The sequence below is a fragment of the Megascapheus bottae genome, chromosome 2 (assembly GCF_031878675.1).
Source record: "Megascapheus bottae isolate mThoBot1 chromosome 2, mThoBot2.hap1, whole genome shotgun sequence".
NCBI lineage: Eukaryota > Metazoa > Chordata > Mammalia > Rodentia > Geomyidae > Megascapheus > Megascapheus bottae.
The window spans coordinates 24,329,161-24,354,827 of NC_143510.1; the positions used below are offsets into that span (position 1 = coordinate 24,329,161).

The 25,667-nt window shown below is 41.5% G+C and overlaps 1 protein-coding gene across 7 annotated transcripts in view; it reads right to left on the bottom strand.

The window, feature by feature from the left end:
• Thrb (thyroid hormone receptor beta) overlaps positions 1-25,667 on the bottom strand; it is a 349,517-nt gene that overhangs the window by 86,599 nt on the left and 237,251 nt on the right. For all 7 annotated transcript variants that reach the window (XM_090322288.1, XM_090322280.1, XM_090322256.1 and 4 more), the window contains one exon: positions 21,822-21,885. In XM_090322288.1, coding sequence (XP_090178414.1) covers positions 21,822-21,843 — 22 coding nt within the window. In that variant the 5' untranslated portion in view covers positions 21,844-21,885. The remainder of the gene's footprint in view (positions 1-21,821; positions 21,886-25,667) is intronic.

Sequence of the window (25,667 nt, forward strand, 5' to 3'; positions counted from 1 at the left end):
GAACGCGAGGACCCCTCCCCCACCTCTGGCCCAAAGCCACAGAAAGCCATGCGGACCAAGCTGCGAACAGCGGCTTGAGCTGGCACCTGCTCCACACGGGGAAAGCGGGGGCGGGCACCGGCTCTAACCCACGAAAAACGGCGGCAGTGGAGGGCACCAGGCTGGGAGCCCAACGGCTGCAGAAACCAGCACAGAACTGGGCCAGCGAACGGCGGAAGCAGCGGAACCCAGACGCGGAAGCAGAACAGCAAGCGGCGGAGACCCGAGGGGAGTGAAAGACTCCCCACCACCGAGGAGCTCCCGCAGACGGACGCAGAGGCGTGAGTAATACAGCGCGTCCCCAAACACATCGGGAAAGCGGAGCGGGTGCCAAGCAATAGAACTTAACTCAGACCCCAACACCCCGCCCGAGAAAGACTGGCGGGAGCAGGGGGGCAAGGAATTTAGAATCCTGTCCCTCCCCTCAACAGCCCCCTCCCTCAGGCCATTGACTGGAGATTGACAGGCGGGCTACCCATAAGTCCCAGCACCCCACCAAGGGAGGCGGGGCTGCCCCAACTCCCACCCGCCCAACGGGCTCAACCCCCAGCCCTCTGACTGGAGACTGACAAGCGGGCAGACCCTAAGACTCAGCACCCCACCAGGGGAGGCGGAGCTGTCCCAGCTCCCACCCACCCACCAGGCTCCTCACCCAGGCCACTGGATCTGGAGAGTGGAGCGATTTGGGACCCTGCCTTACAACAGTGGGTAGGGGGTGCGGGTAAATAGGAGCCAGCATCTGCCCCCCCTCAATTCTCGAGCGGGGCATCCTCCAGCTGGGAATCCTGAGCAAGACACCACTGAGGGCCCCCCCCCCCCACAGTCACAGACTCTGACAAAGCAGTGGAAACACAGCAGGGATCTGAAGGGCCGACCAGCAGCCAAGCTCCCCTTCTGAGAACCAAAAAGGCGCAGCTCCGCCCTTGGAGCCCACGTCCCCAGCTGGGCCCCGCCCCTGGGAACAGAGGGGTCTCCTGCTGGTCCTACTGAGAGCTCCTGAAACTCTCAATCCCCAGACCCTTGGCTTGGGGCCACCCCTGGAAGCAGCACAGGAAAACGTCTGCCAACCACGCTCAGACGGAAGCTCGCAGATCCATCCCATGGTCCACTGTGAGGCCACTGGTTGGGCTAAGAGCTAGTCGTGCAGCAACACATAAGTTTTATTCTAATACTTTCCAAACATTGTACTCAAATACTCTACCTACTTACCCCCTGACCTCTCTCATTCTATTTCTCTATCTCTGGACCTCTGCTCCTCTTTCAACCCTTATACTGCATGGATCTACACTTGATGGCTGTTGAGCAACATTGTATATCTAGGTGTTTAATCATTCTCTAGGCTCAGAGGGACTTAAAGACAATAGAGATTGGATTGAGAGGCTTATTGTTTTGGATATAAATCGCTTATCAGTGAATAATTAGACTAGTCCATAACTGCACAAAAAGAAAGAGTGATAACACCAATCAAAACTTGTGAACATCTAGAGTCTGCCAGCTACAGAGGTCTAGGTTGGACATATCTGAAAAACTATAATTGTGTTTAGTATTAATCTTGCTCCCATTTTCAAATGGGCAGAACAAGAAACTCAAGAAAAATGTCAAATCAAGAAACAACACCTCCCACCTCCCCCACCCAATGTAAACAGCCAATGGAACAGTCACTGGCAAACCTAGAGGAGAGTCTTCCAAGTGCTGTACAAATGCAATTGATAAACATCATTAATGAAAAATGTGAAAATATAAAGAAAGAGATAAGGGAGGAAGCCATAGCTGAACAAGAGGAAACCATAAACAAGGTGATAAGTGAAAAAGAAGAAGCCATAAAGGAGGCCATAATAAAGGCTGTTCAAAGAAAGATGGATGAATTCATAGAATCCACAAATAAAAAGGTGACTGAACTCCAGCAAATGTTCAAAGAAAATAAAGCTACTGAGCTAACCACTCAAATGGAAATCAAGGAGCTAAAGAAATCCATACATGATCTAAAAGAAGAGATGCAAGGCATCAAAAATGAGCAATTAGTAGCAAGGGAGATGAAAAATAAAGTAGATAGCTTTGATGTCAGGTTAGACAATGCAGAGGAGAGAATCTCCGGGGCTGAAGATAATTTAGTTATTATAGAGAAAGAACAGAAAATGAGTCAATACAAATCTAGGAAAAATGAGAGAGCGCTTCAAGAGGTCCAAGATACAATTAGGAAGCCTAATTTAAGGCTAATTGGTATTGAGGAGGGTCTGGAGAAAGAGGTCAATGGTATTGGAAATATACTTCAAGGAATCATCTCAGAGAATTTCCCAAATATCCAGAAGGGCAGACCCATCCAGATACAAGAAGCTTTTAGAACCCCAAACAGACCTGACCAGAAAAGAACATCTCACCGCCACATCGTAATCCGAACTGGATCAGTAGAAACCAAAAAAAGGATCCTAAAGGCAGCCAGGGAAAAGGGTTCAGTAACCTATAAAGGAAAACCAATCAGAATAACCCCAGATTACTCAGCAGAGACCATGCAAGCAAGAAGTGACTGGAAGCATATATGTCATGCCCTTAAGTCAAATAACTACCAACCAAGAATCCTGTACCCAGCTAAGCTCTCATTCATAACTGAGGGAACAATAAAAACATTCCATTCCAGGGAAAAGCTGCAACAATATGTCGCAACAAAACCAACACTACAGAGAATTCTGAAAGATGTTCTATACATAAAAAACCAAAATAAAGGCAATATAGGGAAAGAAATGGCACCTAAACAGCATACCACCTAAGGACCACAAGAACTGTCAAGACACAGGCCCAAATAAAAGCTTTTAAAAATGGTAGGACCTAATAAATATCTCTCAATCCTAACTCTCAATATCAATGGACTCAACTCTCCAATTAAACGGCATAGGCTGTCTAGTTGGATCAAAAAGCAAGAGCCATCGTTCTGCTGTCTTCAAGAGACACATCTTACCCAAAAAGACAAGCATCTTTTGAAAGTGAGAGGTTGGAATAAACTCTATCAAGCTAACGGCCCCCATAAACAGGCTGGAGTTGCCATCCTCATATCAGATAAAATAGACTTCAAACCAAAATTAGTAAGAAAAGACAAAGAAGGTTACTACATACTACTAAAGGGATCTTTCCTCCAGGAAGACATAACGATACTAAATATTTACACACCCAATCCCGGAGCTCCGAACTTCATCAAGCAAACTTTACTTACACTGAAACCATACATAGATCAAAATACAGTGATTGTCGGTGACTTTAACACACCACTTTCACCTATGGACAGATCAACAAGGCAAAAACTCAACAGAGAAACCTTAGAACTGAACAACTATATAGACCAACTAGATCTAACAGACATCTGCAGAATATTCCACCCAGCAACGACACAATATACGTTTTTCTCAGCAGCACATGGAACATTTTCCAAAATAGATCACATGTTAGGCCATAAAATAAACCTGGACAGATTCAGAAACACAGAAATTATTCCATGCACACTCTCAGACCACAAAGGCATCAAACTGGAACTGAACACACATCTCCACCAACGAAAACCCTGTAACTCATGGAGACTGAACACATTGTTGAATCACCAATGGGTCATCGAAGAGATCAGAACAGAAATCCAACAGTTTATGAAATTTAACAGTAAGGAGCACACAAACTACCAACTCCTTTGGGACACAGCAAAGGCAGTACTCAGAGGAAAATTTATAGTGCTGAGTGCCTACAACAACAAGTTGGAAAAATTGCAAACCAACAAGTTAATGTCTCACCTTAAGCTCCTGGAAAAAGAGCAACAAACCAACCCTAATCCCAGTAGAAGAAAGCAAATAATTAAAATCAAAGCAGAATTAAATGATTGGAATCCAAAAAAACTATAGAAAGAATCAACAAAACAAGGAGTTGGTTCTTTGAAAGAATTAACAAAATTGACAAGCCCTTAGCAAATCTTACCAAAAAAAGAAGAGAGCATATCGAAATAAACAAAATCGCAGATGAAAATGGTAATATCACGACAGAAATTACCAAGATCCAGAATATCATGAGGGAATACTTCTCAAACCTTTATGCCAACAAATTTGAGAATCTAGATGAAATGGATGAATTTCTAGCCAATATTAACATACCCACACTGAACCAAGAAGAACTAAGCCAACTCAACAGGCCTATTTCAAGCTCTGAAATAGAAATGGCAATTAGAGAACTTCCACCTAAGAAAAGCCCAGGGCCAGATGGATTCACAGCTGAATTCTATAAGGTCTTCAAAGCAAAGCTCACACCAATACTCCTCAAGCTCTTCAACGAAATTGAAAATGAAGGTTCCTTACCAAACTCATTCTATGAAGCCAGTATAACCCTGATCCCCAAACCAGACAGAGATTCATCAAAGAAAGAGAACTATAGACCTATATCTTTGATGAACATCGATGCAAAACTTCTCAACAAAATACTGGCCAACCGTCTACAACAACTCATCAAAAAAATTATACACTATGATCAAACTGGATTCATCACAGGGAGGCAAAGCTGGTTCAACATACGCAAATCAATTAATATAATTCAACACATCAACAGGAGCAAGGACAAAAATCACATGATTGTCTCAATAGACGCGGAAAAGGCATTTGACAAGATCCAACAACCCTTTATGTTAAAAGCTCTGGAGAAACTAGGTATCCATGGAACATTCCTCAATGTAATAAAGGCTGTGTATGAGAAACCTACTGCTAGTATTACACTTAATGGTGAAAATCTAAAGCCATTCCCTCTAAAATCAGGAACGAGACAAGGATGTCCACTCTCTCCACTACTCTTTAACATAGTACTAGAATTCCTAGCCAGTGCAATAAGGCAAGAAGCAAGCATAAAGGGGATCCAAGTAGGGAAAGAGGAAATAAAACTATCCCTCTTTGCCCATGACATGATTCTGTATTTAAAGAATCCTATAGACTCTACTCCCAAGCTCCTTGAGCTGATTCAAAGCTTTGGAAGAGTAGCAGGCTATAAAATCAACCCTCAAAAATCAACTGCCTTCCTTTATGCCAACAGTGAGAGGAACAAGGCAATAATCAGGAAAGAAACTCCTTTCACAATAGCCTCAAAGAAAATAAAGTACCTAGGAATTAGCTTAACTAAGAATGTAAAGGACCTTTTTGATGAAAACTTTAAAACCCTAAAAAAGGAAGTTAAAGCAGAACTAAGGAAATGGAAAAACCTCCCATGCTCCTGGATTGGAAGAATCAACATTGTGAAAATGACAATCTTGCCAAGAGCTATCTACAAATTCAATGCAATACCCATCAACATCCCAATGTCATTCTTTAAAGAAATAGAAGAGGCAATCCAAAATTTCATATGGAATAATAAAAGACCCCGTATAGCAAAAACACTTTTTAGCAGAAAGAACAGCGCTGGAGGAATTTCAATTCCAAACTTTAGACTCTATTACAGAGCTCTAATTATTAAAACAGCTTGGTACTGGCACAGGAACAGGCCTGAAGACCAATGGAATAGAACTGAGGACCCAGATATTAAACCACAGACCTATGGCCACCTAATCTTTGACAAGGGAGCCAAAAAAATAGAATGGAAGAAAGACAGCCTCTTCAACAAGTTGTGCTGGCAGAACTGGTTAAGCACCTGCAGAAAACTAAAGCTGGATCCTTGTCACCTTGCACTAGAATTAACTCCAAATGGATCAAAGACCTGGAGGTAAAAGCTGACACACTGAAAACTCTACAGGAAGGAATAGGAGATACACTAGGCCTCCTTGGCACAGGTCGAAACTTTCTTAATAAAGACCAAGAATCACAACAAATCAGAGAAAGGCTGGATAAGTGGGACTGCATTAAACTGCAGAGCTTTTGTATGGCAAAGGACATAGCTAGTAAACTAATCAGGAAGCCTACAGAGTGGGAGAAGATCTTCACCAACCAAACAACGGACAAAGGCCTCATATCTAAAATATATCAACAACTGAAAAAATTGAATCACTCCAAAACTAACCTCCAAAGTAACAACCATCCCATTAAAAAATGGGCCAAAGACTTAAAGAGAGTCTTCTCTGAAGAAGAAACAAAAATGGCCTATAGACACATGAAGAAATGCTCAACATCTCTGGTCATAAAAGAAATGCAAATCAAAACAACTCTTAAGATTCCACCTCACTCCAGCTAGAATGGCCAAGATCAGGAAAACGAATGACAACAGATGCTGGAGGGGTTGTGGCCAGGAGGGATCACTACTACACTGTTGGTGGGAGTGCAAACTCGTTCAACCACTATGGAAAGCAGTGTGGCAGTGCCTCAAAAGGCTAAACATAGAACTCCCCTATGACCCAGCAGTTCCACTACTTGGCATTTACCCAACCACCCAGAAACAAGGACATACTAACCCCACTAGCACAACAATGTTCATTGCAGCACTATTCACCATAGCAAAGATATGGAACCAACCTAGATGTCCCTCAGTTGATGAGTGGATCAACAAGTTGTGGTATTTGTACACAATGGAATTCTATGCTGCTGTCAGAAAGAATGACATCGTCCCATTTGTTAGGAAATGGAAAGACTTAGAAAAAATCATATTAAGTGAAGTAAGCCAGACTCAAAGGAACTTAGGCTCAATGGTTTCCCTCATTCGTCATAATCAGTAGAAACCTTGGGCTCTACTAGCAGAGATTTGCAATAGAGCAAACTCTTGATACATAAGGACATATAATGTGAAGCTAATTGAAAGGACCTCCAGGATAGTGAAACAAAAAAGCCATATAATGAATGATTGTTGTCCTTAATGTACTATGTTGTCTCTCATCTCCTTTGCTGTCCCTTGGTTATCTCATATTGGTATAGTATCTCACTTTGTTATCTGATATATTGAATTTATTTGTATTTGGATATTTGAAATTTGATAGGGAAGGGGGGAAAACCAAGACGGGTGGGGGGTGTGGGGGGGGAGGGAAACGGGGACCAAGACATGTGAAAGGGTATCAATGTATGTGAATTAATGCACCTTCTATCTGGCAAATATAATGTAACCCTTTTACTAATTACAATAAAAAAAAAGAAAAAAAAAGAAGTTAAAAAGTCACAAAGTCATTTAGGACTGAAAGAAGAATTCTTTTCATTTGTGATTAGGATGCTGGGAGCTAAACCACATAGAGTGCCTGCTCTGCGCCAGATTGGTGTAAGTCCATATTGGCTTAGCTTCCTGTACCAGGGACGCCAGGGAGAGGCTCTTATTACACCCAGTTTACACATGAGAAAGCTAAAGATGGTGCCCAAAATGACTGGTGACAATGGGAAGCTGTTTTCCTCACTCCACAGAGGATGAAGCAAACATTCACCTCAGTCCCCAAACCAGTAAGGGGCAGAGCTGTGCCCAAATCCTTCTCAGTATAGGGCAGGTGCCCAATAGCAACGGGAGGTTCCTATAATCTAGGAATGCAGCCAAGGGGCCTATTTCTTCAGACATATATTTAACACCTTATATCCAAATGAACAAGCTTGTCTGATACCAACAGATTGAATCCAACACTGATGCTTAGGAACTTGAAGAATCTCATTTTTATGGGAAAAAAATCTCAGCTTTGGATAACAAACATTCCAGCTATATGAAAAGCTGGCCTGAGATGTTTTGTGTGTAAATTGTAGCCTAAAGAAGGCCCACTCTGCTACTAGTAATTACCCTGTTCATTGTGGCATATCTCTACTTGGTGTCTACAGATGATGGCATCTGCAAAGAGAGCTGAACTGCCAAAGTCATGCTGTCCACATGCTTTCCAACCTCCCCATGGCAAGCTTGCCTGTGTCACATCCCTGCTGTGTGACGCAGCAAGGGGAAGGTATTGCAAGATCACTCCATTTGCTGCATGGTCAAGAAAGGGTTATCTCCTGGGGGTGGGGTGGGCTACCCACAGCTGTGCCAATTTGGGGGACAGCAAAGGGGGAGGTATACTGGCTTGAAGAATGAGGGATGGGGAAGGATAAAGCCACACTGGAAAAACAATCCCATTTCTGCCAATTTTCTCCATGGTGGATTCATGTATATTAGCTTAAAGAGAGATCCAGACACAAGACTGCTGTTACCATATGTGTCATGGGGCCGCCCGTAGGTGAGGAGGGTTTTTGCTCCATTTTCTGTCCTTCTTGGAGATGTTGGCAGTGTTGGCTTTGGAGGTCATCACTGGGGAAGGTGTTTGTGTGAAGCCGATAATGAGGGAGTATATAGTGCAGCAGGGACTGATAAAGCCTGACTTTGGCAAGAATTGTGAAGTGAGTTTGTCATGGTTCTGATTTAAAGGCCTTTACCCTTACTTGGTGCTGTTTCTGGTCTCTGCTTGCTATGGTCTCCTTCCTACCAATCAGCACAACTGACGCTAGGAGGGAAAGTCTGATAGGATTAATGCACATCAGGCTAGGAATGTGGTGGATTTGGTGTTAGCAGGAACATTTGTATTTGAAATAACTCACTAATGTAATCAAAAGTCAACTATGATCAATGGAATTTTTAGTGAGGGTGTCATAATAATATAGATACTTTTTTGAGTAGGTGGGAACAATGGAGGGATTTGTAAGGCATCACTTGCTTCAAGCATCATAATAGATATAATCTATCTGTGCTGTGGTACCACTAGAATGTAATCATGATGCTTTTGCCAACAATGATTTGCACTTGGTGCTTACTTTCCAGCAAGGGAAGAAAAACTGTGTGAAATTTAATTCATGTTGGACATCAGTGGCTCAAACCTGTGATCCTAGCTACTCAGGAGGCTGTGATCTGAGGACTGAGGTTCAGAGCCAGCCCAGGCAGGAAAGTTTAGTGGGACTCTTAGCTCTAATTAACCACCAGAAAAACCACAAGTGGTACTGTGGCTCAAAGTAGTATGGCACTAGCCTTGAGCTGAGATAGTTCAGGAACAATGCCCAGACCCAGAGTCTAAGCCCCAGGATCAACCTAGGACTTGGAAGAAAAAAAAAAAAGAGAAACTTCTTCCTGCATATTAAACAAGCCTTATTTTATTTCCCTTTATTGCTAAAAATATTGATTGGAGGGTTTGATATGATAAGAGCCATGTATATGTTAGCACTCATCCTAAGTCCGATGTTATGGTCTCTAAACAGCTATGACACCTGTTTGCAGGGACATGCTATGTCAGAAAAATAAGGAGACAAGCAGAAGCAAAAGTAAAACAACAACAAATCCCAAACCAAGCACCAGGAAAAGGATGAGCTACAGAGTAAATTCTTCTCATTTCAAGGTTTAGACTGCAAGGCTTTGTTCAGCTCATAATGATGAAAAGAAAGGGTGTGACTGACCAGGGCTAACCCATACCATGTAACTTCATGAATCATGTCACCTCATTCACCAGACTTTCTGACTGCCAGCTAAGGACATTTGGCTGGAAAACTCATGCTCAGAATGATTCTATGCCCACTGCTAGAGGCAAGTTAGTGCTTTTGGTACTGGGGCAATGGGCCCTGAGGTGTAAAATTCAGAGCATGATGAGGACTAACAGGTACCTTGGAGCTATACCAGTCCAGCCACCTCATCAATAGAAAAGGAAATAGAGGGTCAAGAAGGTTCCATCAAAGTCACTAAGACAGCTACAAGAAAAATCAATCCCGGATCATCACAAGCGTGGGCTAGGAGTGAGTGCTGTCAGGGTGAAGCTGAGTAAAGGCAAAGAATCTACAAGTGAACTCATTGTTCTTGGAACTAGCAGCTCATGTTCTCAGTGTTTCTAATTTGTTCGCAGAATTTATTTAGAATAAAATAATATTGGCCTGAGAGGATTCCTGTGCCAGTTTCATTAATGGTCAGACTTTACAGTGTGCCCCTGAGAGTAACAAAGGCATTCTGTAAGAGGATGGGCAACTCTGTCAAAGCATTGTGGCATGAATGCCGGGAGGAGACAAGAGAAGAGTAACGGGAAGGGAAGAGAAGAGGAGGGGAGGGGAGAGGAGTAAAGGGAGAGGATGGGAAAGAAGGGGAGGTGTGAGAGAGAGGAGGAAGGAGAGAGTAAGAAAAGAGCAGATTAGGAAGTGAGTTTGATGAAGTTATCAGCAGACTGAGCCAAGCTGCCCAGGTCCAGAAGCCAATTTACGTTTTGTCCTCTAGTCTAGGGCATGCCTGGATCAAATAGCTTTATTCAACTGATTTGTGGCACATGGAAAATTTCTGTGAAGTGATGGGGTTTGACAGGGTCAGGAAGCAGAGAATTCCTAATCTTGGAAATCTGGACTCTAACCCAGGCTTCTACTAAGTAAATATGCTTCGTCCTGCCTGTTTGGACAGCCCACCATGGATACGCTGTCCTGCCTGAAAATCAAGATCAACCAGCCAATACCAGCTTGAACTTTCCTAAGAGCAAGAAACAAGGAAAGGTAGGGACTGGAGGCAGGGTAACAGCCTCCCAGAAACTTTACCCATTGGTTTTCAAAGGTATCTTCTACATAAACAGATATTTAAATGTAACGGACAATCCTCAAGCATCAGCCTGGAAATTGGAAATGAAAAGACTCATTTCTGAGTCACACCTGTGACACTTAATTGGTATGGTATCCTTGGACCATGGAGTAGGTTGGGATGGCATTTGGCTAATCGGGAGCAAGATAACAAGACAACTTCCCTTAAGCTTTCCTGGCAGGACTGGTCCTCTTGGCCTGCACACATGGTGAGGATGGACCATGTTGATAGCATGTACCATTCTTTATTTGGACTTTGCTATGTCCTAGCCAAATTTCTAGGCATATTGTATTGTTTGTTTTCTTTTCTGTACTAGTACTAGGGCCTGAACTCAGGGCCTGGGCACTGTACCTGAGCTTTTGTACTCAATTCTAGTGCTCTACTACTTCAATGATTGTTCCACTTTGGGGCTTTTGGTGATTAATTCAAGGGTCTTGTGGACCTTCCTGCCAAGATTGGCTTTGAGGCATGATACTCAGATCTCAGCTTCCTGAATATCTAGGATCACACAGGTAAGAGACCCTGAGGCCTGGATGAATTATTTCTTTTAACCCTGACTAGTATATAAATAGCCAACCAACCATCTCTATTTCACAAAGGAAGAAACGAATGTTAAGAAAGGGAAAAGTGGGTGAGGTCACATGGAGAGAGGCAGTGTTATACTGGACCCTGAGCGGATTTGACCTTAGGCCTGTACCTTCAGACACTCTATTGCCAGAAGGAGTTGGTAATGGTTTGGGGCATAAAAAATGATTGGAGTTAAGATGCTTCATAGTCTCTTGGTTTGAATGTATAGTATCCTCATAACTTGCTTTCTTCCCTCCATCCTATTTGCTTTTAAGATACAAAGAATAGAGGAGAATAATTCTGGGTAAGAATAAAGCAAGAAAGTAAAACATAGATTATCAAACAAAACAAAGTAATTGGAAACAGTGAAACAAGAGCTGAAAGAAAAAAAAAAAGTCAAGGAGAGCGAGAAGTGAGAGTTTTCCCAGCGGGGATGGCAGCCATGTTGTAACCTGCCCTTTCTTGGCTTTCATGCTGGGTCTTTCTGCTCTATAAGCCTACTAGAGCGGCCTCAGCAGCCTTCTGGCTCTCAGGAATGACCCTCTGGCCATTCACAATCTGAAGATCTGCCTCCTCTGATTTATCAGTCTGAGCACTGTGAAGGCCACCAGCCTTCAAGAGAGCTCTCTCCCTTGATGCTTCTCTGCTACCAAACAAATATTCATGTGAAGCCTCCAGCATTATGTTTTAAGCCCTTGCAAGCTTAAGGTCTTTCATAGACATAAACAAACATTCTCACCCAGCAATTCTAGTTTGTACTTGACCTAAAGCATCTTACAAAAACATCAGTGTTTACTAGCTTATTTCATCTAAAATGTATAAGGATAAATGGCTTTTCTAAATAGGTCTGTAGGGGAAAGAAGACATCATATCCGATTGTAGAGTGGGGAGTACAGGCAGTAGAGGAAGCATGGACACTAACATTTATTGGGTGCTTAGTAGTGATGATGACTATATAAGTTCCTAGATCAACCTAGGACCCCTGTGTCTCTTGTCCTTGCCCTGCTTTCTCCAGGGTGTACTGTAGGATCTGACATGTAGAAAGTGCTCAATAAATGTTCACTGACCAATTTAGTAGATTTTCAATACAGGTCTAGGAATCTTTCTGCCCCTACTTGACAATTAGAAGTTGAATTCAGTTCTAAGCCACAAGGAAAATAAGTGATGAACCAGGGATTTGAACCCAAAGATACATGACTTCAAAGTCCATGTTCTTTTCATAATATCATAGCAACTCCAGAAGTAGAACTAGTTGCTTGGTTCTACTACTTCTAAAGGTGATCAAAACAGACTACCTTCACCTGCTCTAGAAATGCTGACAGAAGGTCAGACCATTGAAACATACTTTTTAAACAAACAAGATGACTTCATTAGAAAGAACAACCCCTTTCTAAGCCCCCTCATCTTCATAATTTTACTATTCATTTTATAGTCCCTTGTGAAACTGACTCAATCAAAATCAATGTACACATATTTCCTACCACATACCTAGACTGTGGTTTCTAGTCTCCTTGCAGTAAAATATGGTCATGTGAACAAGTTCTAGCCAACAGAATAATGAATGACAGCTTTGGCCTGGCCTATGAAATGACCTCTATGTGTTGATTTTCTTCTTCCTTTCCTTTCTTCTCCAGTGAAGTCACAGCGATTTGAGATTTATTTGCTGTAACAGAAAGACTTATTTTACTAACAGATGCAGCATGATTGCACATAGCTTTCCTCTCTACTATATCATTGAATATTTTACAAATCCATTTAGTCAGTGGAAACTTAAGAAGTATGAATTATCTATGAGAAAAACCAAAATATCTATATGGTTATATGGCCACACACAGGGGTCTCCATGTTCATAAGCTTAGCTTTTCTATCTGTAATTTTGGATTTTGGGCCAAATGGTCTCTAAGATTTCTTCCACTTAAGCTTCTATAAATCTCAGAAATTAAAAGAACACACACTGACATGCTCAGAAACTGATCTTGACTGTGAGCTCCTGAAAGAAAAAGACTATTCCTCTGTCATGTCTCAGCATCCAATATCTTAGATGCTCAAAAAGTGATCAATTTAATTAATTTTATGTGAAAACCTCAAAGAATTTACTAATGTTCTAATTTATGCCAGTAATTTCTTGATCTAATTTGGAGCATGACATGAAATAATAAAAATTCTTATATTTTCAATATGCATTACTCTAATAGTCTGTATTATATTCATTTACATACACTTAATCTTGATTTTAAAATAATATTGAAAAGACTTGTTGATTAATTATAATGCCAGAAGTAATTGGTATTCTGATGGCATCATTTATAGTTTTATAATACTGGAGTATAATTCCTACTTTGAGATGGGAAATTCAGACTAAATCAGAATTTTCTCACTCAGATGTCTCTTAATGAGGCCCATACAAACAGAATTAGGAGAAGCTATGACAAATTTTGAAAGTCTGGAAAGGTTTAAGGGAAATTACACAATCACAGGATGTAGCTGACACCTCTTCTCATGAAAAATCCTATACCTTGTTCTGAAAAAGATATAGAAAATGTTCTATTTATCTATTTAGTGTAGGGAACACTGATCATTTCATCTTGCACATAAAAAGAATAGAGAGGAAGAGAGCTCCCACCATGAAAGAACCTTGATACCTTCTGGATATCTTTTACAACATTTCACCTTAGTTGAGAACCGGCTTGTGAGTTATCACAGGTTTGAGGTTGAGATGGGGATGCAGATGATAGAGCTGGTGGGATGATGGCAGTGGAGGATGGTGAGTGGAGTGAAGAAGATGATGACAGAGGCGGGTTGGGGACTGCGGGGCTACAGGTGAGGGCAGAGAAGAACTCAGAAAGACACAAGAAGCTGTTGAGGAAGAGGGAAACTTATTTTTTTCCCATTCATTTATTTATTTTCAACAAAGCTCTAACTTGTGGATTATTTTCAACTTCCTGATTGCCTAGCTGCAGCTCCGATTTGGCAACAGAAGTTCTAGATTCAGCAACGTGAGAGAAGGGAATGGTAGTGTTTCATGAATGGTCTCTTTCAGGTATCTCCTTTCTTTTGGCAATAAGTTTCTCCTCCAGAAGATTAGGAAGTTAAAGATGGAAGACACAGGAGAGGGACAGAGGCAGAATACAGGAGAGTTGGCTCATCTCTAGAGTACCCCATGGCAAAGTCTAGCATCTGTAGATCATATCAAGTGTTACCGTTCCTTCTATTTCCCAAGGAAAGCAAAGCATTTAAAATTTTTTTATTTTATTTTTCTTGCCAGTCCTGGGCTTGAGCTCAGAGCCTGAGCACTGTCCTTGGACTTTCTCAAGGCTAGAGCTCTACCACTTGAGCCTCAGTATTACTTCTGACTTTTTCCTATGTATGTGGTACCGAGGAATCGAACCCAGGTCTTTGTGCATGCTAGGCAAGCACTCCCAGCCAAACAAGCATTATTTTTAATTTGAAAAAGAAAAGGCTGAGGGTAACTTCATGCTTTGGCTTGTTTTTTGATTGGTTGTTGCCAGTGCTGGGGTTTGAACCAGGACCTCTCATGCTAGGCCTGAGCTCTACCACAGAGCTACACTCTGCTATCTTTATGTAGTTCATTTCTTTATGTTTTTCCTTTGCTTTCATGAGAACTTACGGAAAACCTTGAACTGAGATTTCTGTTTGCTCTCTTCATTAGACTGCATGGACCCATGGTGGGATTATCATTGGCTTCTACTAATGCATGTGTGACAGGGAACAGTGTAAGATGATAAACATTTATGCGTTCCCTTCCTTTTCTTTCCAAGGCCAGTGGGGCTCCATGGAATATTTGTCTGCTTTGGGGTATTATGAAGACAGGGGAGGTGTAGAGGAGGGACTCAAGCCCTCCAGGGCATGAGCTGCTGGAGTTCTGGGGTGGAAGGAAGGGACATGCGGAGGTGGTGGTGGGTGCATGGAGACCCACAGGTTACCATCCTCCAGAGAGATGGAAGAGAGAATGTGAGGTTTGAGCAGTTGGGAGGGAGTGACCTGTGGGGGAGCTGTCTGAGGATAAATTAAAGGCCTTTTATGTGATGTGTGGGTCACAGTCTCCTTCATGCCCTCCACACACTGCAAGGGACACTGGTGTTTCCTTTCTAGTCTACCTGCAATGAGCTCTTCATTTCTTTCAGAGGCGATACTGGGCTAAGGAGGAAACTCCCAAGCCTCTGCTTGTATCATTGTGGCTAAATATCCAACACATGAAATTCAAGTCTTGTTTTTGTAATTGGCTCAAACCACAATGTAGCTACCTATTCAAGCATGCTTTTTTCCCCCACCTGTAAAATGATTCATGCAGTGTTGGTAATGTGTGCAGTTGGTTCTATAAAATACAAGGAAATATTTAACTTTTTTTGTCACAGGCTTCCAGATGCCTTTAGAATAATTAGAATTTGAAATAATTAGGCAAATTAGTCCCTAAACTGCTTTCTCTGGAGTCATGAGGGAAAAAAGGCAGAGCATCACATTGACATTGTGACTTACTGGACTCCGTGGGCTTCTTTGGGTCCTTCCTTTAAAAAGGCAAGAGGTGAAAGCCCTGGGGGCTCAATCATGCTGACTATGGGAGAGAGGACAGAAGAACCTTTACCACTTGATCCTCTTTCTCCCCTGCAGGCCAGTGCGAGGACAATTTGGATGGATGGAGGATAAATGATAACATGAGAAGACATAATTAAGAACTGCATATTCAATCCTCAGAGATATTTCTGTATCTAACGACAAAAGCACCACATGTTGAAATAGAAGAGCTAACTTACTCCAAAGAGCCCTTGAGCTCTGGCTCTCCATGATCACCAACATTTTTAAGCTTGTCAGGCCATAAATCATAACATGATACCCCAACAGAAGCTATCATATATAAACTAAAACAGTGTGTATGTCCCCCATGCCACAGTATCATGTTTTGCAAGTATATGTCAATGGTTCAAAAATAAAAATTAGACACAAATGAAGATGCATTGTATTCATAAACTGATTTGTTAAAGTAGCAAAAATTTAATATATATCTTACAAAATTAAGGAAAGTGAAGGAAAAAGTAGGTTAGGAGGGATGGGTGAGAATGTTGAAAGAGGAGACACTGATCAAGACACTGTATTCATAAACGGCTTTGTTGAATGGCAACCCCTTTATACAACTACTTAGAATAATAATAGTAAAAAACAAAATAAAAATTAGAGATAGAGGGAAAAGAATAAATCAAATGTGCTAGGATGTTAATGTAAGAACTCTAGATAAAGGAGTGGTTCATAACTGTAATCCTGGCTATTCAAGAGGCTGAGGATCACAGTTTGAAGCCAGCCCCAGCAGGTAAGTCCCTGAGACTTACAAATAAACTACTCAGAAAGGGCCCCAAGTGGCACTGTGGCTCAAGTGATAGAGCACTAGCCTTAAGCATAAAGAAGCTCAAGAACAGTGTGTAGGTCTTGAGTATAAGCCCCAGGACCAGAAAAAAAGAAGATTTTAAAGGTAAAATGACATAAATATAAAGAAGGGGCATCTACTAATTTTGGAAAATATTTTTTTAACATTTATCATAGGTAATGAATTTTTAATATATAAATCTTAAAAAGATACACACCATAGGAGACGACTTAAACACATGTGTTTTGAAAACAATAAAGTTTTTGTTAGTGATCCATTTGTGTGTATGTATAAGCAAATTAATTTTTAACAAGGAAAATGTATAGTTTTTAAAAATGGTAAGAAAGAAATGTTTGCTTAAAGCCGAGTAACAAGGGCTTAGACCTGTAATCCTAGCTACTCAGGAAGCTGAGATCTGAGAATGGTGGTTCTAAGCCAGGCTGGACAGGAAAGTCTGTGAGACTCTTATCTCCAATTAATGAAAAGAGCTAGAAGTGTAGTTGTGAGTCAGTAATAGACCACCAGCCTTGAGTGAGAAAGCTACAGGACAGCACTCAAATTCTAGTACCGACACAAAAACCAAACCAAAATAACAAAACCTCTGCTTAACAAACAACCTCCTCAAGCACAAATAGACTAAGTTCCTTCACATTCTGGAGTTAAAGGGTGTATGATTGAATTGAAATTTACATTGCAAATGATCTAGTTATAATTTGATAACAGAGGTTTTGGTGATGTTCAATTCTTAAATCTAGTCTTTCTTTTCGCTTAGAACTTGTCTAGAGGGAGATAAAAACAGGTGCAAAACAGGTACAAAGCAGATAATCATAAAATCTATTCCATTTTCCAACAAATATATATTTATATATTAATCTGGTAACGTAGTGTTAACAACCTAATAAGCAAAGACAATATCACTATTATGAATTACTCAGTATCCAAGAATAAGAACCTTTGGCTGAAGACTGTTTATTGACAACAGAAACATTAACGTTATGTTCACTGGTAAAACTAGCTATCTTTGGGCTATGGGCATGGCTTAAGTGACAGAACAGCTGGCTTGCAAGTGCAAGGCCATTAGTTAACTTTGAGGCATGTCATTAATTTGCTGTTAGTAACCTTCTGTCAGTAACCACACAAAGCTGTCAACTTACTGGTAGCACATGCACACACTGATTCTGTTTTTGGAGGAATTAATGGCTGTTGAAGAGCTGATGAAAAGGAACAGTTACACACATACCCTTGGAAAGTGCAGTAGGCTTTATAATAAAATCCTGAGTTCTCCCCCTTTCTGAGTTTTGTTTGGCTTTGAAAAGTTGGTTTCACATAGTCTCCAAACACAAAATACTTTGCTTTGGGGCTTACTTTTGTTTATGTTTAACCATCAGTGCTTTACATTATGAAAATTTAATTTATAAATATTCAGTTTAAAAATATAAATAATAGGGGCCGGGAGTTTGGCCTAGTGGTAGAGTGCTTGCCTAGCATGCACGAAGACCCAGGTTCAATTCCTCGGTACCACATACATAGAAATAAAGCCAGAAGTGGTGCTGAGGTTCAAGTGGTAGAGCTCTAGCCTTGAGAAAGCCCAAGGACAGTGCTCAGGCCCTGAATCCAAGTCTCAACTGGCAAAAAAATGTATGTATATATATATATATAATAGTATCTTCAAAGCAGAGAGGAGTTAGGAATGATCTAGTCATACTTTCTCACTCAATTCATAAGGAATACAAGATTTAGATAGATAACAAGTCTGTCTTGTCGCTATCCTTAGTATACAAACAACTTCATTAAGTAATGTAAAGAAAAAAGCAATGTTCACAATAGGTCAATGGACAGTAACTATGAACATCAAGTTAGAGGTGAAATCCAAGTAGATAAATAATCCCAGAAGTAATAAAGAAAATGCAAATGCTGAATTATGCTTAACAGAACACCAGTTAATAAAACAAGCAAGAAAAGGACAACACAAAGGGCACAATGTAAGAGTGGGAAACAGGGACAGGTACAGAGAATGCCATTGGGGTGCATATCCTTCCTGCTATACCAGTGTGATGCCTCCACACAGGGAAGAAGATGAACACCACAAGAGGTTAAATACACAAGCACGTCACAGGAAGTGACAGGGAAATGGGGTTCACTTTGTACTAAAGGGCCCTTGGATGTCAAGTATGTACCATTGTCTTGCTCATTCATTTTCTTTTTCTTCTATAAGGAAAAGGTAGCTGGTACCTATTTTTAAAGCCTCCCGCTGTCTCTTTAAGAGTTACTTTTATTTACTGGATCTGATCCCATGTCAAAGGCAACAGTGCTAACTTAATGCTACCTCCCAGTTTCCTGCTGTGGGACAGACATACATAGGACAGACCCTTGCCTCTGCTTCCTCAGGCAGGTACAGCAGTCTGAGTTGTTGCTTTTCTTTTCAAATAAGGCTCAGAGCCTCTAACTTTAGTACTGAAAAATTTTAGATCTTCCTAGCTTACAAAAGAATTTCCCCTATGCCATAAAATCATGATTTTATTCAAAATAAGAGTTCATCACATGTCATAACTGTCAGCAGAGCTCCCCTCAGATTACCTAGGAAGTGAGTCTAATTCCAGACTATTAAGATGTCATGTTAAGGTACTTTCTTATTTCCACTCTAGGAATCAGTTTTTTAAGAGAAATTTTATGAAGTCCTAATTTTAAATTAAGTGGGTTAAAGCAATTCAGTAGGCACTGGAACTGAAAAAGCCTATGTACCAAAGATGTATATGTGTTTTATATGAACACACTGGCTTGTTTGCTTTTAGGGAAGCAGAAGAAAAAATATGAATACTTGACTTTCAAATTCTGCTATTAGAACAAGCAGCTAGTTCAAACAGTATACAAGCTTATTATGGTTTTCCTTCAGGATTTATAAAATAAACATGTAGCTAGCCCCATTCTACAGAGAGAGAGAGAGAGAGAGAGAGAGAGAGAGAGAGAGAGAGAGAGAGAGAGAGAGAGAGAGAGAGACAGAGAGAGACAGAGAGAGAGAGAGAGAGAGACAGAGAGACAGAGAGAGAGACAGAGAGAGACAGAGACAGAGAGAGACAGAGACAGAGACAGAGAGACAGACAGAGACAGAGAGAGAGGGAGAGGAGGAGGGAAGGAGAGAGAGGAAGGAATATTTTCATTTTACATGTAAAATGAGAGTCTAAAGTAATGTTTTTCTTATTTGAGCCTGAGCATGTACATTTAATGAAATTGTTTCTTATAACTAACTACACACAGTTAATTTCTACCCAAGGAAACCAAGGCTGAAACAGTGTTTCCTCCCACTAGGAGGCAGCTGGGCTTCCCAACTCAGCCTGCCTGGAAGACATTAGAGCTGCCTCAGGCTCTGTCCCATGTGCTGAAGAGGTTATTTTAGGCTAGGCCAAAAACCTCCAGCCACTCAGCTGCAAGGGTTAAGCTCAACACTGCTGTGGGCTGGAGCTAAGGCTCAAATAGCACAACCAAGGGCTGTAGAATTCACATCAGCAAATGATAGCTCATGGCTAAAGATAGCCTGCTGCCTGTTTTGTAAATCAAATCAGTTCTAAAACACAGTCAGTTCTGCAAATTTACACATGGCCTGTGGGTTTTTATGCTGCCATGGAAGAATTGACTACTAATGGCAAGTCACTACGTGGTCAGTGAAGTCAGACAGATTTACTCATTAGCCTTTATACTCGGGTGTCAAGCCATCTGCCTCTGATCTGGAGGAATCTGGGATGGATCTTCCTATGGCATACTATGTAGAAGTCCCCTCTACAGTGAGCAGAAATTATTGTATTACTTACCTTATTATATATCTCAGGAAGGTGCATTCTGGAGCGTCTGTCTTCAGAAGGATTTTCAGGTGGGTAAATCATCACATTATAGAATCACCCTTGTGTAATACTTGACCTCACATTTCCATTAGCAGAGGGAGATACTTTCCCTTGGTTTTCAGTGCCACTGCCTGCTCTCTGCTATCATGCACCTACAAAGACCCAAGCCACAACTCCTACTGACTGAGAGTACCAATAGGTCCAGCAAGAACCCAGAGCCATGCTTGCGTTTATGGCATGGCAGGAATAGAGAGGTTTAAGTAGGGAAGAGTTTGGCTTTGTTGGCAGTGGAACAGTACTGGGAGTGGGTAAGCTGTTGGTATTTTCGAATGTGAAAAAAAAAATATGAGCTGGGCGCGGTGACTCACACCTGTAATCCTAGCTACTCAGGAGTCTGAGATTGGAGGATGGCTAGTCAAAGGCAGCCCAGGCACTGAAGAACTTGACACTCTTATCTCCCACTAATCACTAGAAAAAGGGAAGTGGGGCTATGGCTCAGGGATAGGGACAACACCCAAGCCAAGTTCAAGCCCCACGACCCACTATATATATATACACTCCCCAGGTCCTCTATCTCCCCCCCCCGCTCCCCTACATCAGGAGCGCAAGTGTAGGTGGGGAGAGAAGCATGGCGATGATGGGGAGATAATGTATGTTCACTCCTTAGGTATACTAGAGAATGGATTCTCAGAGGAACCAGAGGAAGGTGGGATTAATTGAACTACCTGCACTGTGGCACTCAAGGTTTATGAGTATCCTCTCTAATGCCATGGGAATCAAAAGAACAGGGCTTGGAGCTAGGCTGAAGGGCACACAACAGGGCCCGTAAACTAACAGCTCATGGGATGACATCAGGCAACACATTTTGACTGGACCACAAGTCTTCGATGTTTTTATCAGATAAAATGTGGGTTTCTTTCTTCTCCAGACAATGGGCACTCTCTGGACACACTGGGCTTCATTTCTGCTTCCCAGTGATTGCTGTGTGTGCTGAGTATTCTAGTTGTTTGTTTTTCCTTAAACCCCATTTCAGTCATTACTTTTATTTGCCTGCCCACCCCTCCTCCCGCCCCCCCAGCACGTGAAAGTGCAACCTCTGCTCTTGGTGCTGTACAAGGAACGTGTGCTGTGGGAACTGTCTATTCTTCTGGAGTTTGTTCAGTCTCTGCTTTGATCTTTGCTAATAAGTCTTGTAGCTTTCTGCTGCCTTTTGGATTTTCTGTTGAGTGGGAGGAAGAGCCCACTTTTGGGAAGGTCCATGGGGTTGGTAAGGACGTAGAGGCATCTGTTCCATGGATGTGAGAGACACAAAGAATCACGTTCAGTGTGTAAGGGTGATCTTTGGAAGTCTACTGACTAACCTTGCCCCTCCATTATCATCCTGGTTATGATGTATCTCATCGCTTTTGAAGATTATAGAACACATTGTAGGGATCTAGTCATAAGGATAATAATGGGTGCTGAGACTGTTAGATTAGCCTTTATATTTCGCTTCACAAATGGAGACACAAAGAAAAAACAAGAGAATAGATAGATACCTGTCATACTGTTGGGAGTCATAGGTTAGTAATCATTCTGGATCCTTTTTTTCACTGACATTGCCTATAAAGAGAGAATACAAAACAAAAATACCATAGATTATAATGTGCATTTTCCTTATTTTTTCTAATAATAACATGAATTAATTAGCTTGAGGTAAGATCTGTTACAACTCAGAACTGAGGATTGTTTTTCTTTTCTTTGTGCGTATCAGTTTTGAACTATCCCTGAGCTTCTCAGCTTGAGGCTAGTGCTCTAGCATTTAAGCCATACCTCTACTTCTAGCTGTTTTGGTGCTTAATTGGAAATTAAAGCCTCATTAATGCTTTCCTGCCTATCCTGGCTGCAAACTATGATCCTCAGATCTCAGCCTCATTAGGTAGCTCGGATTATGGTTATGAGTCACCAGCACTGAGCCAGAACTGAAAAAATTTAAATGTAGTTTTATAAGATCATAAGACCTATAAAGTTTGATCTATGAACAAATCTTCCAAAGAATGTTTTTCAAGGCCATATTCTTTCATCTCAGGGTTTTAAGAACACTACCGGCCTATTTTTTTTCTCTAGAGATTCTAAGGTGAATTATTATCTTCCATCCATGTCTTTGCTTTTTAAGTGTGATCTGTTAGCTAACAGCTTCAACTACAGCTGGTAGCTTGTCACAGATACAAATTTTGGCTTCATCTCAATGACAGTCACATTTGGACAAAATATCAGGTGATCAATGTTTACTTTGAAGTCTTAGACATCCTGCTGGAAAGAACTGAATCCCTCATCTGCACACTTAGGGCTTTTCCTCAGACAGAGCTGACTTCCTCCCCTTTACCACTACATTAATGAGAACCATAGCAATAGAGAGAGTGGCAGTCAGATTGCCTTTGACTGGTATACTGGGGACAGGGGTGTCTCAGTGTGCCAACCACCACAAGCATGTTGACTGAAAGAAGAGTGCTGATGGATGCAAAGATGGACACCGGCTGGTGAATACAGGTTAGGATGTTTCACATATTTCTGGCACAGATCAGGGTTTGGCTCCATTTTCTGGAGGGTGTCCTGAGAAGTAATTTCAAAGCCCTGTTTCATTCATATCAGAGTGAGGCAAAGAAAAGAAGAACAGACTGCATTTGTTCTCCAGGCTGTGCTAAGTGAACTATAACGTGCTGTGTACAGGAAAGCCACAGGACAAGGAGGGACCATTATAAGGTTAGAGAAGAGGAGCACATGGAAGAGAAACTCTGTGATGAATTATGTTTCCAGCACAGACTTAATATATAGCCAGTCTCTGACTCCATGCTAATGCTATGAACTCATCATACCTTGATCCTAGTCCTTGTCACACCTAGTGGAAATTATAGGCTTACTTGGTCATCTTTCCCACTAGATTCTAATCTTTCTATGGAAAGATCTGTCTGTCTCATCATTCTATCTTCCACATCAAGTAGAGTGTGATCTATGTAAACATAGGTTGAATAATTGCTTATAATGAAGTTTATGACATGATAGAAGCCATCTGAATTGACATCTGATAGATGTATGTTAACTACTAGAAAAATGCATTCTTGATACTAGATTTTTTGTCTTTTTATACTGAATTTTATTTTGTGGTAAAGGTGCTTTACAGAAGGGTTATAGTTACATAAGTAAGGTAATGAGTACATTTCTTGTTAAACAGTGTTACCAACTTCCTCAATTTTCTTTTTTATATATATCACTTTTTATTGTGATTAATAGAAGGGTTACATTATATTCACCAGATAGAAGGTGCATAACTTCACAAACAGTGATACCCTTTCTCATGACATGGTCCTCATTTCCCTCCCACCTTCCCCCCGCTCATCTTGATTGGATACTAGATTTTTAAGGGAAACCAGCCACCAGCACCTAGCCCCATCATTGCTCACCTACATAACTGCATTTGAAGTAAGAGAGATCAGGTTCAGACAATGAGAGAACACGTTGTACTTTCAATATCAAATGTCTGACTCTGTTGCTCTTATCAAACACTATGTTCCCATGAATCTCTGCTTCCATCCTATGGCTGTCATGTTTTCACAGGATACACTTCCCACTCTATTGACTCCACAAATGTTCTGGAAGGAGCAAGAACTTGGTTCAGGCTTGTCCAAGCACAATGCCCCACTCTCTGACCTAGCAGTTCAAGACCTGAGGTGAGCTGATAAGGTGTCTCTTCCAGGATATTTGAAGTGAGAGAGGGAAGAGAGAAGAGACAAAGGAAGGAAAGGAAGAGGGAAACACAGGAAGACATACTTTTATTTCCTTTCTAGGAGAAGAATTTATAAGAGAAGAATTCACTGTTTCAGGCCATGCATCTCAACTGCAAAAGGTCCATCTAAAAGTGAAAGAGAAGATAGATCCAACATTCAAAGAAAGCCCACGGTGATGAGAAAGCGGAGGCATTTGTCTGGCTTTAGCTTTCTCTCCCTGAGGCACAGCAGCGTGTCTTCTCTTCTAAGAGTCTGGCCAACTTGGCAACGCCTTCTGGCCTTTGACCTAAGCTGCTTCTTCAGGCATCTATGATGGACAACCCAAAGAGTATGACTGACCTCACCTGGATTAGAATGCAGCACATTTAATGACGACGCCCTGACGACGTGTCAGAAATAGAAACTGTCCAAAACCAGGAATAACTATCATATTAACACTTCAACCTTACTGACAGCACCACAACAGTTACTATTTTCATCATTCTGTATTTAGTATAATTTTCCTTGAATTATAGTGTGATTTGATACTATTGATACTGTAGTAGAACAATAGTGACTATGGCTGAAGCATTAAAGGCACACTCGAACTGTTGTTACACTAATTCTTTAGTATTATTTAGCATTTTGAGGAGCAAGAAAGAGAATTTCATATATACACCTATCTATCTATCTATCTGTCTGTCTGTCTGTCTGTCTGCCTATCATTCCTGTTAGGCTAGCACAGTACCACTTGAGCCATTTCTCCAGTCCTTAGACCTAGAGTTTTCAGTGTAGTTCTAGGACAGCTTTTAGCAATTCTCTTGGGTAGTTAGGAGCTTCAGGGCCTCGTTACTTGATCCCCCTATAGCACACTGTGGGAGTGAGCAGATGTTCTGCACCATGACAGGATCAGGGGAGTTCTCTAGAGCCATGTCAGGGGTGTGGACTCCCTGGCAACTCATGAGGCCAAAGGAGAAACGAGCTTAGAAAGCAAGCAAGCCTAATGAAGTGCTTGCTGAGATGGAAGCACCCACAGTAGAGGGCTCTGCTCAGACAAGAGGGAGTGTCTAGCTGTTTGGCATGACGTGTCAGCCATGCCAATGAGGGGCTGAGAATCAGAGCTGCCCAGGGAGTCTGAACCATGGCCTATTGATCACTGCTATTGTCGAGAGGGAAGGTTTCAACTAGATCCAGTGCAGGCACAGGAAGAACTAGGAAGTTCAGCACTAGCTGAGCTTCACAATGCTCTTCCTATTAGTCCTGGATAGGCATTCCTGAAGAGAAAACAGATCCTTCTTGTGCAGGTTACTCATCATTTTGACAGATGCAGGTTTTGTTCAAAGACAATGTTCAACCTTCGTACAAGAGACTTCTGATATAACAATGAGAGAGGACCTTATCAAAACAATTAAAAACATTTAAAAATACTATATGGATTTTATTTTATGTCAGAGAAGGCCAGGCCAGGAGGGAAAGAGAAGTGCTTCTATCTGATCGTGTTGAGGAAGTCTTTTGAGAAGAGGTGACATGTTTTCCTCTCCTGCCCTATGTGCCTCTGGCATTCAAACTGCTCTGCAGGAGAGGGCTCTTGTGCAGAAAAACCTGGGGATCATATAGGTGAAATCTATATCACATGGTAGG